At 42.7% G+C, this 14,513-nt stretch overlaps 1 protein-coding gene across 7 annotated transcripts in view; it reads right to left on the reverse strand.

The window, feature by feature from the left end:
• Positions 1-14,513, reverse strand: part of usp19 (ubiquitin specific peptidase 19) — a 218,693-nt gene that overhangs the window by 134,719 nt on the left and 69,461 nt on the right. For all 7 annotated transcript variants that reach the window (XM_073071970.1, XM_073071968.1, XM_073071973.1 and 4 more), the window contains one exon: positions 13,076-13,588. In XM_073071970.1, coding sequence (XP_072928071.1) covers positions 13,076-13,588 — 513 coding nt within the window. The remainder of the gene's footprint in view (positions 1-13,075; positions 13,589-14,513) is intronic.

The raw sequence follows: 14,513 nt of genomic DNA on the forward strand, positions 1-14,513 counted from the left end.
GACTCCCAGAAGGTTATTTTACAAGCTGAGTCTGTGGTAAAGGTGGCAAATGTGATGTTGGCATTTATCTCAAGGGGAACAGAATATAAAAGCAAGGAGATAATGCTGAGCCTTTATAAGACACTAGTCAGGCCACACTTGGGAGTATTGTCAACAGTTTTGGTCCCCATATCTCAGAAAGGATGTGCTGTCATTGGAGAGAATCCAGAGGAGGTTCACACCAATGATTCTGGGAATGAAGGGGTGGACTGTACTCTTTTTATTAGATGCAGCCTTGCCTGCTGAGCTCCTCCAGCATTTTGCGTGTGTTGCTTGGATATCCAGCATCTAGATTCTCTCGTTTATGAGGAGCATTTGGCAGCTTTGAGCCTGTACTCACTGGAATTTAGAAGAATGCGTGAGGTGGGAGTAGAGAGGATGTTTAACTTGAGCCTTAAACTTGAGGAGTGACCATTTTGAACAGAAGTAAGGAAGAATCCTACTAGCCAGAGTAGTGAATCTGTGGAATTCTCTGCAGCAGACTGTAGTGAAGGCCAAGTCTGTGGATATATTTAATCCAGAAGTTGATAGTTTTCTCATTCGTCGGGGAATCAAAGGATATGGCAAGGCAGCTATATGGGGTTGTGGTATTCCTGAATGGCCTAATTCTGCTCCCATGTCTTATAACTCTAACCATCTATACAACTCATTTTATAAACCTTCACAAGGTCATCCCTCAGCTCCAATTTTCAGAGAGAAGAAACCCAGTCTCTTCACTCCAGGTAACATTTGGTGAATCTGCTGTCATCTTCCAAGTATTTCCATATCCTTCTGGTAGGGTGGTGACCACAACTGGGCATGATACTCGGTGCAGCCATACCAGCGTTCTGTGCAACTAAAACATGACGCTAAGCACGTCAAATAGCATTTTCACAACCTTATCCACCTGCATCCATTTTCAGGAATCTGTAAATTTGCAACCCAAGATCTCTCCAATATATATATATATAGAGTACATATGATCTATAGGTCCCATTGGTATTTAAAATCTCGAAGTGCATGGCCTGATTCTTGTCTGGATTAAACATTATAAACCACCATTCCTTGCAGTTTTTCCAGATGATTTGTATGTGCTGTATCCTTAGACAACTATCTTTGCATTGGACATCAAAACCAACCTTTATGTTGTCTGCAAATGTACTAATCAGACCCCTATGTTTTTCTTCCATCGTTTATACCTGTTAGAAACAAAGCTTCCAGTTCCAGTCACTGTGGAACAGCACTGGCCACAGCCTTCTAGTCTGAAAATCCATCCACCACTCTCTGCTTCCTATCACCAAGACAACTGGGTTCCAGTCTGCCAACACTCTGCAGACCCTTTGTGCCTTAACCCCTTACCCATGGAGACAAATAGAAAACAAACACGAGATTCTGCAGATGCTCAAAATTCAGAGCATCACACACAAAATGCTGGAGAAACTCAGGTCAGGCAGCATCCATGGAAATGAATGAACAGTGAACATTTCAGGCCAAGGAGAGGAAGGGGGAAATTGTAGGAATAAAAAGGTGGGGGGGAAGGGAAGAATGACAAGCCAGAAGGTGATCAGTGAAGCCAGGTGGGTGGGAAAGGTAGAGGGCTGGAGAAGAAAGAATCTCATAGGAAAGGACAGTGGAGCTTGGGAGCAAGGGAAGTCGGAGGGACATGAAAGATGCAGGAAGGGGTGGGGGAAAAATTACCAGGAGGAGAAATTGATATTCATGCCATCAGGTTGGAATATGAGATGTTGCTCTTCCAACCCGAGAGGTGATTCATTGGGACAAAAGAGGAGTCCATGGACTGACATGTCAGAATGGGAAAAGGAATTTAAATAGTTGGCCACGGAGAAATTCTGCTTTTGGCAGATGGAGCGGAAGTGCTCAACAAGCGATTCTCCAGTTCATATCAAGTCTCACCAATGTAGAGGCAGTGGCATCAACATTGGGAGAATCAGATATATTAGACAACTCCATTAGATTCGCAGGTGAAGTGCTGCCTCACATGGAAGGTCTGTTTGAGGCCCTGAGTAAAAGCGAGGGAGGAGGCAAATTTCTACCCTGCCTTTAAATTCACTTGGCCCATTTCTGATCACTGTCTCCATCTCCAGAAATACACTGTCAACTGACATATTTTATAAACCTACTAATTTCCAAGGCTATCTTGACTATACGTCTTCCCACCATCTCTCTTGTAAAAATGTTCTTCCCTTTTCTCAGTTCCTTTGTCTCCACCGCTCCTGTTCTGAAATGCAAGTTTCCTTTCCTTCTTTAAGGATTAGCCTCTCTTTCTTCAAAGAATGGGGATTTCCTTCCTCCACCATTGATGATGCCCTCACCTACATCTCCTCCATTTCCCAGACATCTGCACTCACCACATCTTCCGGTCACCTCAACAGTGGTAGAGTTCCTCCTGTCCTTACCTACAACCCTATGAGCCTCCACATCCAACACATCCGCCATTCTCCCCAACTTCCACCATCCCAAAGGAATCCTACCACCAAGTACATCTTTACTTCCTCCCCACTCTCCGCTTTCCATAGGTACATTTAACGTCCTACATGATCCTCTTGTCCATTCATCCCTCCTCACTGATATCCCTTTTGGCACATATCCCTGCAAGGAAGTGAAATGCTACACCTGCCCATTCACTTCCTCCCTCCCTCAAGGCATCAAAGATTCCAGTGAGAGGACAGAAGAATAGGGTTGACAGGGATAATATATAAACCATGATGGAATGGCAGAGTAGACTAATTCTACACCTATGTGTTATTTTAAAATCTTATTTATTATCAGTGGTTAAGATGATACAGTGCCTATAGAAAGTATTCACCCCCTTGGGAAGTTTCTATAATTAATTGTTTTACAACATTGAATTACAGTGGATTTATTTTGGCTTTTTTTTGACAATGATCAACAGAAAAGACTTTCATGTCAAAGTGAAAACAAGTTTCTACAAATTGGTCTAAATTTACTGCAATCATTAAATACAAAATAATTGATTGCATAAGTATTCACCACCTTCAAGTCAGTATTAAGAAGATCCACTTTTTTTTTACAGTAGGTGCAGGAGTAGGCCATTCAGCCCTTCTAGCCAGCACCACCATTCACTGTGATCATGGCTGATCATACACAATCAGTACCCCGTTCCTGCCCTCTCCCCATATCCCTTGACCCCGCTATCTATAAGAGTTCTATCTAACTCTCTCTTGAATGCATTCAGAGACTTGGCCTCCACTGCCTTCTGGGGCACAGCATTCCACATATCCACCACTCTCTGGGTAAAAAAGTTTTTTCGCATCTCTGTTCTAAATAGCCTACCCCTTATTCTTAAACTGTGGCCTCTGGTTCTGGACTCCCCCAACATCGGAAACATGTTTCCTGCCTTTAGCGTGTCCAATCCCTTAATAATTTTATATGTTTCAATCAGATCCCCTCTCATCCTTCTAAATTCTAGTGTATACAAGCCCAGTCGCTCCAATCTTTCAACATATGACAGTCCCACCATTCCGGGAATTAACCTTGTGAACCTACACTGCACTCCCTCAATAGCAAGAACGTCCTTCCTCAAATTTGGAGACCAAAACTGCACACAATACTCCAGGTGGGGTCTCACCAGGGCCCTGTACAGCTGCAGAAGGACCTCTTTACTCCTATACTCAATTCCTCGTTATAAAAGCCAGCATGCCATTAGCTTTCTTCACTGCCTGCTGTACCTGCATGCTTGCTTTCATTGACTGATGTACAAGAACACCTAGATCTTGTTGTACTTCCCCTTTCCTAACTTGACTCCATTTACATAGTAATCTGCCTTCCTGTTCTTGCCACCTAAGTGGATAACCTCACATTTATCCACATTAAACTGCATCTGCCATACATTTGCCCACTCACCGAACCTGTCCAAGTCACCTTGCATTCTCATAACATCCTCCTGACATTTCACACTGCCACCCAGCTTTGTGTCATCAGCAAATTTGCTAATGTTACTTTTAATCCCTTCATCTAAATCATTAATGTATATTGTAAACAGCTGCGGTCCCAGCACCGAACCTTGCGGTACCCCACTGGTCACAGCCTGCCATTCCGAAAGGGACCCATTAATCACTACTCTTTGTTTCATGTTAGCCAGCCAATTTTCAATCCATGTCAGTACTCTGCCCCCAATACCATGTGCCCTAATTTTGCCCACTAATCTCCTATGTGGGACTTTATCAAAAGCTTTCTGGAAGTCCAGGTACACTACATCCACTGGCTCTCCGTTGTCCATCTTCATAGTCACATCCTCAAAAAACTCCAGAAGATTAGTCAAGCATGATTTTCCCTTTATAAATCCATGCTGACTTGGACTGATCCTTCTACTGCTATCCAAATGTGTCATAATTTCCTCTTTTATAATTGACTCCAGCATCTTTCCCACCATTGACGTCAGGCTAACCGGTCTATAATTCCCTGCTTTCTCTCTCCCTCTTTTCTTGAAAAGTGGGACAACATTAGCCACCCTCCAATCAGCAGGAACTGTTCCTGAATCTATAGAACATTGGAAAATGATTACCAATGCATCCACAATTTCTAGAGCCACCTCTTTAAGTACCCTGGGATGCAGACCATCAGGTCCTGGGGACTTATCAGCCTTCAGACTCAACAGTCTATCCAACACCATTTCTTGCCTAATATAAATTTCCTTCAGTTCATCCTTTACCCTAGTTCCTTTGGCCACTATTACATCTGGGAGATTGTTTATATCTTCCCTAGTGAAGACAGATCCAAAGTACCTGTTCAACTCGTCTGCCATTTCCTTGTTCCCCATAATAAATTCACCCGTTTCTGTCTTCAATTGCCCAATTTTGGTCTTAACAATTTTTTTGCTATTCACATACCTAAAGAAGCTTTTACTATCCTCCTTTATATTCTTGGCTAGTTTACCTTCGTACCTCATTTTTTCTTGGTGTATTGCCTTTTTTGTTATCTTCTGTTGCTCTTTAAAAGCTTCCCAATCCTCCGGTTTCTGGCTTATCTTTGCTATGTTATACTTCTCTTTTATTTTTATACTGCCCTTTACTTCCCTCGTCAGCCATGGCCGCCCCTTACTCCCCTTAGGATCTTTCTTCCTCTTTGGAATGAACCGATCCTGCACCTTCTGCATTATTCCCAGAAATACCTGCCATTTTTGTTCCACTGTCTTTCCTGCTAGGGTATTGTTCCATTGAACTTTGGCCAGCTCCTCCCTCATAGCTCCATAGTTCCCTTTGTTCAACTGTAATACTGACACATCCGATTTTCCCTTCTCCTTCTCAAATTGTAGATTAAAACATATCATATTATGGTCACTACCTCCTAATGGTTCCTTTACCTCAAGGTCCCTGATCAAATCCAGTTCATTGCACAACACTAAATCAAGAATTGCCTTCTCCCTGGTAGGCTCCAGTATAAGCTGTTCTAAGAATCCATCTCAGAGGCACTCCACAAGCTCCCTTTCTTGGGGTCTAGTACCATTCTGATTCTCCCAGTCTACCTGCATGTTGAAATCCCCCATGACAACTGTATCATTACCTTTGCGACATGCCAATTTTAACTCTTCATTCAACTTACACCCTACATCCAGACTGCTGTTTGGGGGCCTGTAGGTAACTCCCATTAGGGTGTTTCTACCTGTTAAGAATTTCTCAGTTCTATCCATACTGACTCTACACCCCCAGATTCTATGTCCCCCCTCACAAGGGACTGAATATCATTCCTCACCAACAGAGCCACCCCACTCCCTCTGCCAGTCAGTCTGTCCTTTCGATAAGATGTATATTCTTGAATATTCATTTCCCAGGCCCTGTCCACTTGAAGCCATGTCTCAGTTATTCCCAGAACATCGTACTTGCTAATTTCCAACTGAGCCTCAAGCTCATCTATTTTATTCCTTATACTTCATGTATTCATATATAATACTTTTAATTCAGTACTCCCCTCTCCTTTCATATCAATTCCTATTTCACTTGGCCATACTGTATGATCTCTTCTTGAGCTTTCTCCTCCATTGATTCTGTTGTCCTTTTTAACTTTTCTTATTTTCACTTTCCCTTTAACTCCATCCTTATATTTCCAATTCATCCCCTCCCCCCCACTACTTAGTTTAAACACATCCATGTTGCAGTGGCAAACCTGTCTGCCAGAATGCTGGTCCCCCGCCTATTAAGGTGCAACCCGTCCCTTTTGTACAATTCATCCCTACCCCAAAACAGATCCCAGTGGTCCAAGAATCCTTGCTTCCTGCACCAGTTCCTCAGCCACACATTCAGATCCATTATCTCCCTGTTCCTGCCCTCTCCAGCACGAGGAACTGGAAGCAAACCAGAGATAACCACCCTGGAAGTCCTGCTTTTCAGCCTTCTTCCGAGTTCTCCGAAGTCCCGCTGCAGAATGTCCTTCCTCTTCTTCCCGATGTCATTTGTGCCGACATGCAATACCACTTCCGGCTGTTCACCTTCACCCTTGAGGATTCCCTACAATCGGTCCGTGAAGTCCTGGATCCTAGCACCAGGGAGGCAACACACCATCCTTAAATCTTGCCTGTTGCCACAGAAACCCCTTTCCGTACTTCTTACTATGGAGTCCCCTACTACCACGGCTCTTCCTGATGTCTGACTCCTCGGCTCTGCTTCTGCACTAATTTTCGGCTCGCAGACCTGTCCGCCTCTCAGACTGGCAGTATCTTCTGTCCTGACAGCTTCCAAGGAGGTGAACCTGTTTACGAGAGGTACATCCCCTGGGGTCTCCTGTACTTCAAGCATCCTTTCCTTCCTCATCGTCGCCCCCTTTCTCTCTTCCGGTATCCTCAGTGTAACGACCTCACTGTAGGTCCTGTCCAGAAAACCCTCGTTTTCGCGGATAAACCTGAGGTCATCCCGTTCTTTCTTCAGTGCTGCAACATGTTCCTTCAGAAGCTGAACCTGGACACACTTTCCACAGCTGTAGCAGCCGGGGGCACCATCAGTGTCCCTGACCTCCCACATCATGCACGTAGCACACTGAATCAGCTTAGCGGTCATGTCTTCGCCCTCTTCAATTGTGCCTGGCGTAGTCTCCTCGCCGAAGACTCTCGAGCCAAAGACTAGCACTTTTCACACCAGGCACTTCCCTCGACCAGGCCACTTCTGGCAGCGATTACAGCCTTGAGTCGGTGTGGAATAGGTCTGTATCAGCTTTGCACATCTGAACACTGCAATTTTCACCCATTCTTTTTTACAAAACTACTCATGCTGTCAGATTGCATGGGGATTGTGAGTGACCAGCCATAGATTCTCAATTGGATTGAGGTCTAGACTCCAACTTGGCCACTCCAGGACATTAACTTTGTTGTTTTTTTTAAGCCATTCCTGTGTAGCTTTGGCTTTATGCTTGGGGTCATTGTCTTGCTGGAAATCAAGTCTTCTCCCAAGTCACAGTTCACTAGACTAGATCAGGTTTTCCTCCAGGATTTATCTGTGTTTTGCTGCATTCATTTTACCCTCTACCTTTACAAGCCTTCCAGGGCCTGCTGCAGTCACCATGCTTCAAGGTAGGGATGGTGTGTTTTTGATGATGTGCAGTGCTTGGCTTACACCAAACATTGTGTTTAGTCTGATGGCCAAAAAGCTCAATTTTGGTTTCATCAGACCATAGAAACTTCTTTCAACTGACTTCACAGTCTCCCAAATGCTTTCTGGCAAACTCTAGCCAAGATTTCATGTGAGTTTTTTTTTAAAACAGTGGAATTCTCTTTGCCACTTTCCCATAAAACTGTGACTGGTGACGCACCCGGGCAACAGTTGTTGTATGCACAGTCTCTCCCATCCCAGCCACTGAAGCTTGTAACTCCTCCGGAGTTGTCACGGGTCTCTTGGTGGCCTCCCTCACTAGTCCCCTTCTTGCACTGTCACTCAGTGTTTGAGGACGGCCTGCTCTAGGCAGATTTACAACTGTGCCATATTCTTTCCATTTCTTAATGATTGATTTAACTGTACTCCAAGGGATATTCAGTGACTTGGAAATTTTCTTGTATCCATCTCGTTCTTTTCAATAACCTTTTTGTGGAGTTGCTTGGAGTGTTCTTTGTCCTTGTGGTGTAGACTTTGCCAGGATACTGACTCACCAGCAGTGGGACCTTCCAGACACAGGTGTATTTCTACCGCAATCAATTAGAACACCTTGACTGCACACAGGTGATCTCCGTTTCACTAATTATGTGACTTCTAAAACCAATCGGCTGCACCAGTGATGATTTGGTGTGTCATGTTAAAGGGGGTGAATACTAATACAATAAGATAAGACTGCTGAACAGATCCTGACCCGGATCTGGGCCATACCTTCAAAATATCTGGACCTGACTTGCACTACCTTACTTTCCCTTTTCTATTTTCTAATTATGATTTATAATTTAAATTTTTAAATTATATTTATTTTGATTTGTACTTCAGGGAACACGAAGCGCAGAAACAAATGATCACTGTGATGATTGTATGCTCTAGTATCAATTGTTTGGTGACGATAAAGTAAAATCAATTATTTTGTGTTTTATATTTGTAATTAATTTTGATCACTTTGTAGAGATGTTTTCACTTTGACACAGAGTCTTTTTCTGTTGATCAGTCAAAAAATCTTAATTAAATCCACTGTGATTCAATGTTGCAAAACAAGAAAGCATGAAAACTTCTAAGGGGGAGGGTGTGGTGGTGAATACATTGTAAAGGCACTGTATACTTTTAAAACTTAATTAGTAAAGAAGAAAAGCAAAGAAAGCTGCAATTGAATGAAGTTGTCCCAATGCCAATGGAATGTGAGCACATGCATGAGGCACAGAAACAAAGTTAGAAATTAAAATGAAGCTTGTGCTGATGTCACTCTGGCAATTTCATGTATATACACTGGGTTCTTGTTAATTGGGACACATCAGGACCAGTACACTTTGGCTCAACTAGCTACCCTGAAAAGCCAAAGCTTCATGGAAATAGTTATAAAGGTATAAAAAAGACAATCAGAGTAACAAATTATGTATTTAAGTGAAATACAGAACAAATATGAACACTATCAATACCACTACAGTACTAGGAAACTACAACTGTCCCTAGCAATTACTGGAGTAATTCATCCAGTGTACTCTGCCGTGTTCTTTTGACTGACTGTAAATGAACACCTAGTGCAGATAATGTCTGCCTTCACACAATGCTTTCAATTATTGCATCCTCCAAATCTTTATTTTTATTGTAACATTCAAGATGATTGTTAATACCTTCAAATTCTTCATAGCTCCTAACATGAAGTAGTGAAATTGTTTCACTTTCACTTCCAGTCGACTCTGGTATCTCCAAGCCTGAATGCTTGAAAACAGTGAGCAAATCAGTTCTGAATTGACTTACTGCTTCTTTCTCGCTAACCATCAGTGACAAAAATTGCTGCTTTTTGAACACAAGCATTTGCAATTGACAGTGCTTAAAAACTGTTTGCTCTGAGCATGGTGTAGCGACTAATGGCCACACAAATGCACACTATTGACGCTAGTTAGAAACTGTTCACAATAGTTTCCTGCCTCAATTATGTGGCACGGTGTTCCAAATAAATAACGGGAATCCCAACTATTTTCCTGATTAGGTTTTTGTTCTTTAAGTGTTGTCCAAAATAAGTGGCTGCCACAATTAACTAATTGCCTAATTAACCAGAATCCAGTGTATAAGGAAAAATGGCTCCCCCCCATTCATTGGTACTTTACACTTACACTCCACATCTCATACCTAACACTGACACACTCCTCTCCACCCACTTCATCCCCACTTGCTGTCACTTTACACTGACACTCCACACCTCCCACCTACACTGACACACTCACTCTATTGTGTTTTCATCTGCCCTTGCTGCTACCTAGAAGAGTTTCTCTTTCCAAGAGTCACTATTTCCTGTCACAGTCTCCTCATGTACAGATACCCCTGCATGTAGCATCACTATATGTGTGTGTGATATACACACACACTTTTTTTTGATATGGAGTAACAATCATTTTGTTCTCGTTTTCACTCGTGAACTGAAGAATGACAATGAACAATCTTGAATGGTGAATGCATTCACTGGAACATAATGATGCAGCTGCTAGACAACATTTTCTACAGAAATTAATGGAAGTACTTTCTTGTCAATTCAATAGTTTCATGATGTAGGTTAATATCTAAACTCCTTTCCCTTTTTTCATGACTACTCCACTCATTTCAAAATGACAGATTTTAGACTGCTTCCTGCAAAGAATGTCTCCCAAGGTCAAGTTTTCACTGCATTGAGAGATCAGGCAACACAATTCTGTTTGAATATGCTGTTAACCTGTTGGCCAAGCTTCAGTTTTCCAGCACAAGGATTATTAAATGGGTCAAGGGAGAATGGGGTGTAAGGTTTGGGAAGTGGAGAAAGGCCAGATGGATATTAAAGTGTTGTGGAACGCCATAATGGGACGAGGTCAATGCATTCTAGGATATAGTGCTGGGCAGTAGGATGTCAGTGGTATTTTGAAAGGGAAGAGGAGAATAGGGATGGATTGGGTGAGATGTTTCTGGGTTCACTAAGGAGCTGATGACAGACATATGGAAGGCGAGTGGAATGGGTCTGGGGTAGTGGACAGCTGGTATGACATTGTGGGCATCACTGAATTGTGGCTGAAAGAAGGTTATAGTTGGGAGCTTAATAACAAAGGATATACTTTGTATCAAAAGGACAGGCAGGAAGGCATAGGCAGTGGTGTGGCTCTGCTGGTAAGAGATGGAATTACATCTTTAGAAAGAGGTGACATAGGGTCAGAGAATGTTGAAGCTTTATGGATAGAGTTAAGAAACTGCAAGGATAAAAAAGAAATTATGGAAATAATATATAGGCCTCCAAATAGTAGCCAAGATGTGAGATTGAGATTGTAAAGGGAACAGGAAAAGGTATGCAATAAGGGTAATATCACAATTGTAATGGGGGATTGCAATATGCAAAGGGAATGGGAAAATCAATTTGGTGTTGGATTGCAAGAGAGAGAATTTGTTTAATGCCTACAAGATGGCTTTTTAGAGCAGCTTGTGCTTGAGCCTGCTCGGGCAAAGGCTATCTGAGATTGGGTGTTACGTAGTAATCCAGATTTTATTAGGGAGCTTAACGTAAAGGAGGCAGTGATCTTAATATGATTGAATTCATACTGCAAGTTGAGAAGGAGAACCATAACTCACGTATATCAGTATCGCAAAGAAATGGAGGTAATTACAGAGGCATGAGAGAGGAACTTGCCTAGGTGGATTGGACGGCGATGATGGCTGAAGCTTCTGAGAGTAGTTCACAATGCGCAGGATAGATATGTTCTACAGGAGATGTTGTCAAACGGCAGGGGCAGGCAACCATGGCTGACGAGGGAAGTTAAGGACTGCATAAATACCGAGGAAAGGACATATAATGTAGCAAAAGTGAGTGGGAAGTTGGAAGATTGGGAAGTTTTTAAAATCCAACAAAAGGCAACTAAAAAAGCCCTAAGGAGGGAAAAGATGAAATATGAGAGCAAACCAGCCGATAATATAAAGCAGGATACCAGAAGTTTTTTTTCCCAGTTATAAAAAAAGGGAGGTGACATTTGATATTCGACCACTGGAAAATGATGCTGGTGAGGTAGTGTTGGGGGACAAAGAAATGGCTGATGAACTTAATCATTTCTTTGCATCAGTCTTCACTGTGGAAGACACTAGCAGTGTGCCAGAGGTCCATGCATGTCAGGGAGCAGGAGTGAGTGCCATTGCTATTACAAAGGAATAAGTGCTGGCAAACTCAGAGGTCTTAAGGTGGATAAGTCATCAGATGGACGACACCCCAGGGTTCTGAAAGAGGTTGCTAAAGAGATTGTAGAGGCATTAGTAATGATATTTCAAGAATCACTAGAGTCTGGAATGGTTCCAGAAGACTGGAAGATTGCAAATCTCACTCCACTCTTCAAAAAGGAAGAAAGACAGAAGAAATTGGAAAGTTAAGATTGGATCAGCCATGATCTTGTTGAATGGCAGAGCAGGCTTGAGGGACCAATTGGCCTACTCCTGCTCCTATCTCTTATGTTCTTATGTAAATTATAGGGCAGTTAGCCTAACCTCAGTGGTTGGGAAAGTGTTGGGAGTCCATTATTAAGGATGAGGTTTTGGGTACTTAGAGACTAATGATAAAATAAGTCAAAGTCAGCATGGTTTTTGTAAAGGGAAATCTTGCCTGACAAATTTGTTAGAGTCTTTCGAGGAAGTAACAAGCAGGGTGGATAAAGGAGAGGCAGTGGATGTCACTTATTTGGATTTTCAGAGGGCATATGATTAGGTGTCACACACAAGGCCACTTAGCAAGTTAAAGATGCTGTAATTGGTGGAGGAACTCAGGATGCCAGGCAGCATCTAGGGAAAAGAATAAACAGTCGATGTTTCATGCTGAGACTGTTCATCAGGATTGAAAAGGTAGAGGCCAGAATAAGAAAGTGGAGGAGGAGAAGCTAGAACATGATAGGTGAGACTAGGTGAGGGGTAAGGTGGGCGGGGGGAGGGGAAGAGTTAAGAAGCTGGGAGGTGATAGGTGGAAGAAGTAAAGGGCTGAAGGGAAGAATCTGATGGGAGAGGAGAATGGACCATGGGAGAAAGGGAAAGAGGAGAGGCAGGAGAGAGGGTGATAGACAGTTAAGGAGAGAAGAGATAAGAGAGGAGCCAGAATGGGGAATGGAGAAAAGGCAGACAGATGAAAGGTTTTGGCCAGAGGTACTGGAATATATTCCCACCTCTAGTTGCCCAGTGAAGGTGGAAGTGTGCTAATTGAATCACTATGGACAGACCAATCTTTTGCCAGGCCACTGGACATCCATTGGACTTGCATTCACTCCATTTATGTGACATTCGTTTTTACAAATCTGAATGCCTAATGGTGAAGTAAACTGTGACCAACTTTATGTTTTACAAATGTTGTCTCAAACAAGCTAAAAAAGAAAATGCTTTGTATTTTAGGCCACAGGCCTGCACACAGTCCCACATGTGAAAGATACACAACTGCAGCGTGGAAAACCTACCTCAGCTTTCTCAGTTGATACTAGCCCTGTATTGGCCTCACATTTCTCCTCCATGTGCCAGTCTCCCTGAGGACCCCGGCCATTCCTCTTCACCTTACATTCAACTGTTGAATCCAATAGTCCTCCATCAGAGTCACTTATATGAAGTTCATTTGCTGTAGTTTTTGGACTTTCAGCACACTTTGCGTCCTTTTCAAAGGAGACAGAGTCGGTTCCTTCACTGGACTTGACGTAGACAGGCTGCGTTGCAATGGGCTCGTGGATAACTCGAGTGTTATCCAGATTCTTACACTGAATGGTACGTTTTACCCCAGGCTCAGGTGGCGATTCTGTCTTTCCCAGGGCTTTCACTTTGATGGGGCGTTTGATTCCGCGCTCGGATTTTGCTCTTTTTTCCGTGAGGTCAGACAATTTTCCCGATTTTACCTCTTCGGAACTTTCAATGGGTGAAACCTTCTCTTTCCCAGCATCCTTTGGTGGAATAATCGTGGCCTGCCCTTTATTTTTCTTCTTCTGTAATGGTAATGAGAACACAGGTGAGTGTAAACCCTGCACCTTCAAACTGCATTTTAAAGATCTGTTGAATCTTCCAACACCAATTCGACCCATTGTCTGTGCTGAACTCCTGAAAGACATCTCATTGTCTCACTCCCTGCACTTGCCCCAATCAACCTGCAATATTTTGTTCAAGAACATGTGTATTTACTTTTGGAGAATTATTACTCAACTTGTTTCTGACGCCATTACACTGCGTACACCAAATTCTCAGAATCAGAGTTAATCCTGGATTGGGGAGCATGCCTTATGAGAATAGGTTGAGTGAACTCGGCCTTTTCTCCTTGGAGCAACGGAGGATGAGAGGTGAACTGATAGAGATGTACAAGATAATGAGAGACATCGATCATGTGCATAGTCAGAGGCTTTCCCCCAGGGCTGAAATGGCTAGAACGAGAGGGTACAGTTTTAAGGTGCTTGGAAGTAGGTACAGAGATGTCAGGGGTAAGTTGTTGTGTTTTTTTTGTTTTGTTTTGTTTGTTTGTTTGTTTGTTTGTTTTTTTTAACGCAGAGTGGTGAGTGCGTGGAATGGGCTGCCGGCGGTGGTGAAGGCGGAAACGATAGGGTCTTTTAAGAGACTCCTGGATGGCTACATAGAGCTTAGGAAAATAGAGGGCCATGGTTAAAGCCTAGGTGGTTTTAAGGTAGGGACATGCTTGTCACAGTTTTGTGGGCCGAATGGCCTGTATTGTGCTATAGGTTTTCTATGTTTCTATAACCGGCAAATGTCATAAAATTTATAACTTTACAGCAGCAGTACAATGAAATACATGATGAATAAATATAGAGGAAAAAATGGAATTGCATTAACTATATATACGTCTATTAAATAGTTAAGTTAAAATAAGTAGTGCAAAGTAACAAATAAAAAAGTAGTGAGGTA

This window comes from Hemitrygon akajei, chromosome 19 (genome assembly GCF_048418815.1).
Source record: "Hemitrygon akajei chromosome 19, sHemAka1.3, whole genome shotgun sequence".
NCBI lineage: Eukaryota > Metazoa > Chordata > Chondrichthyes > Myliobatiformes > Dasyatidae > Hemitrygon > Hemitrygon akajei.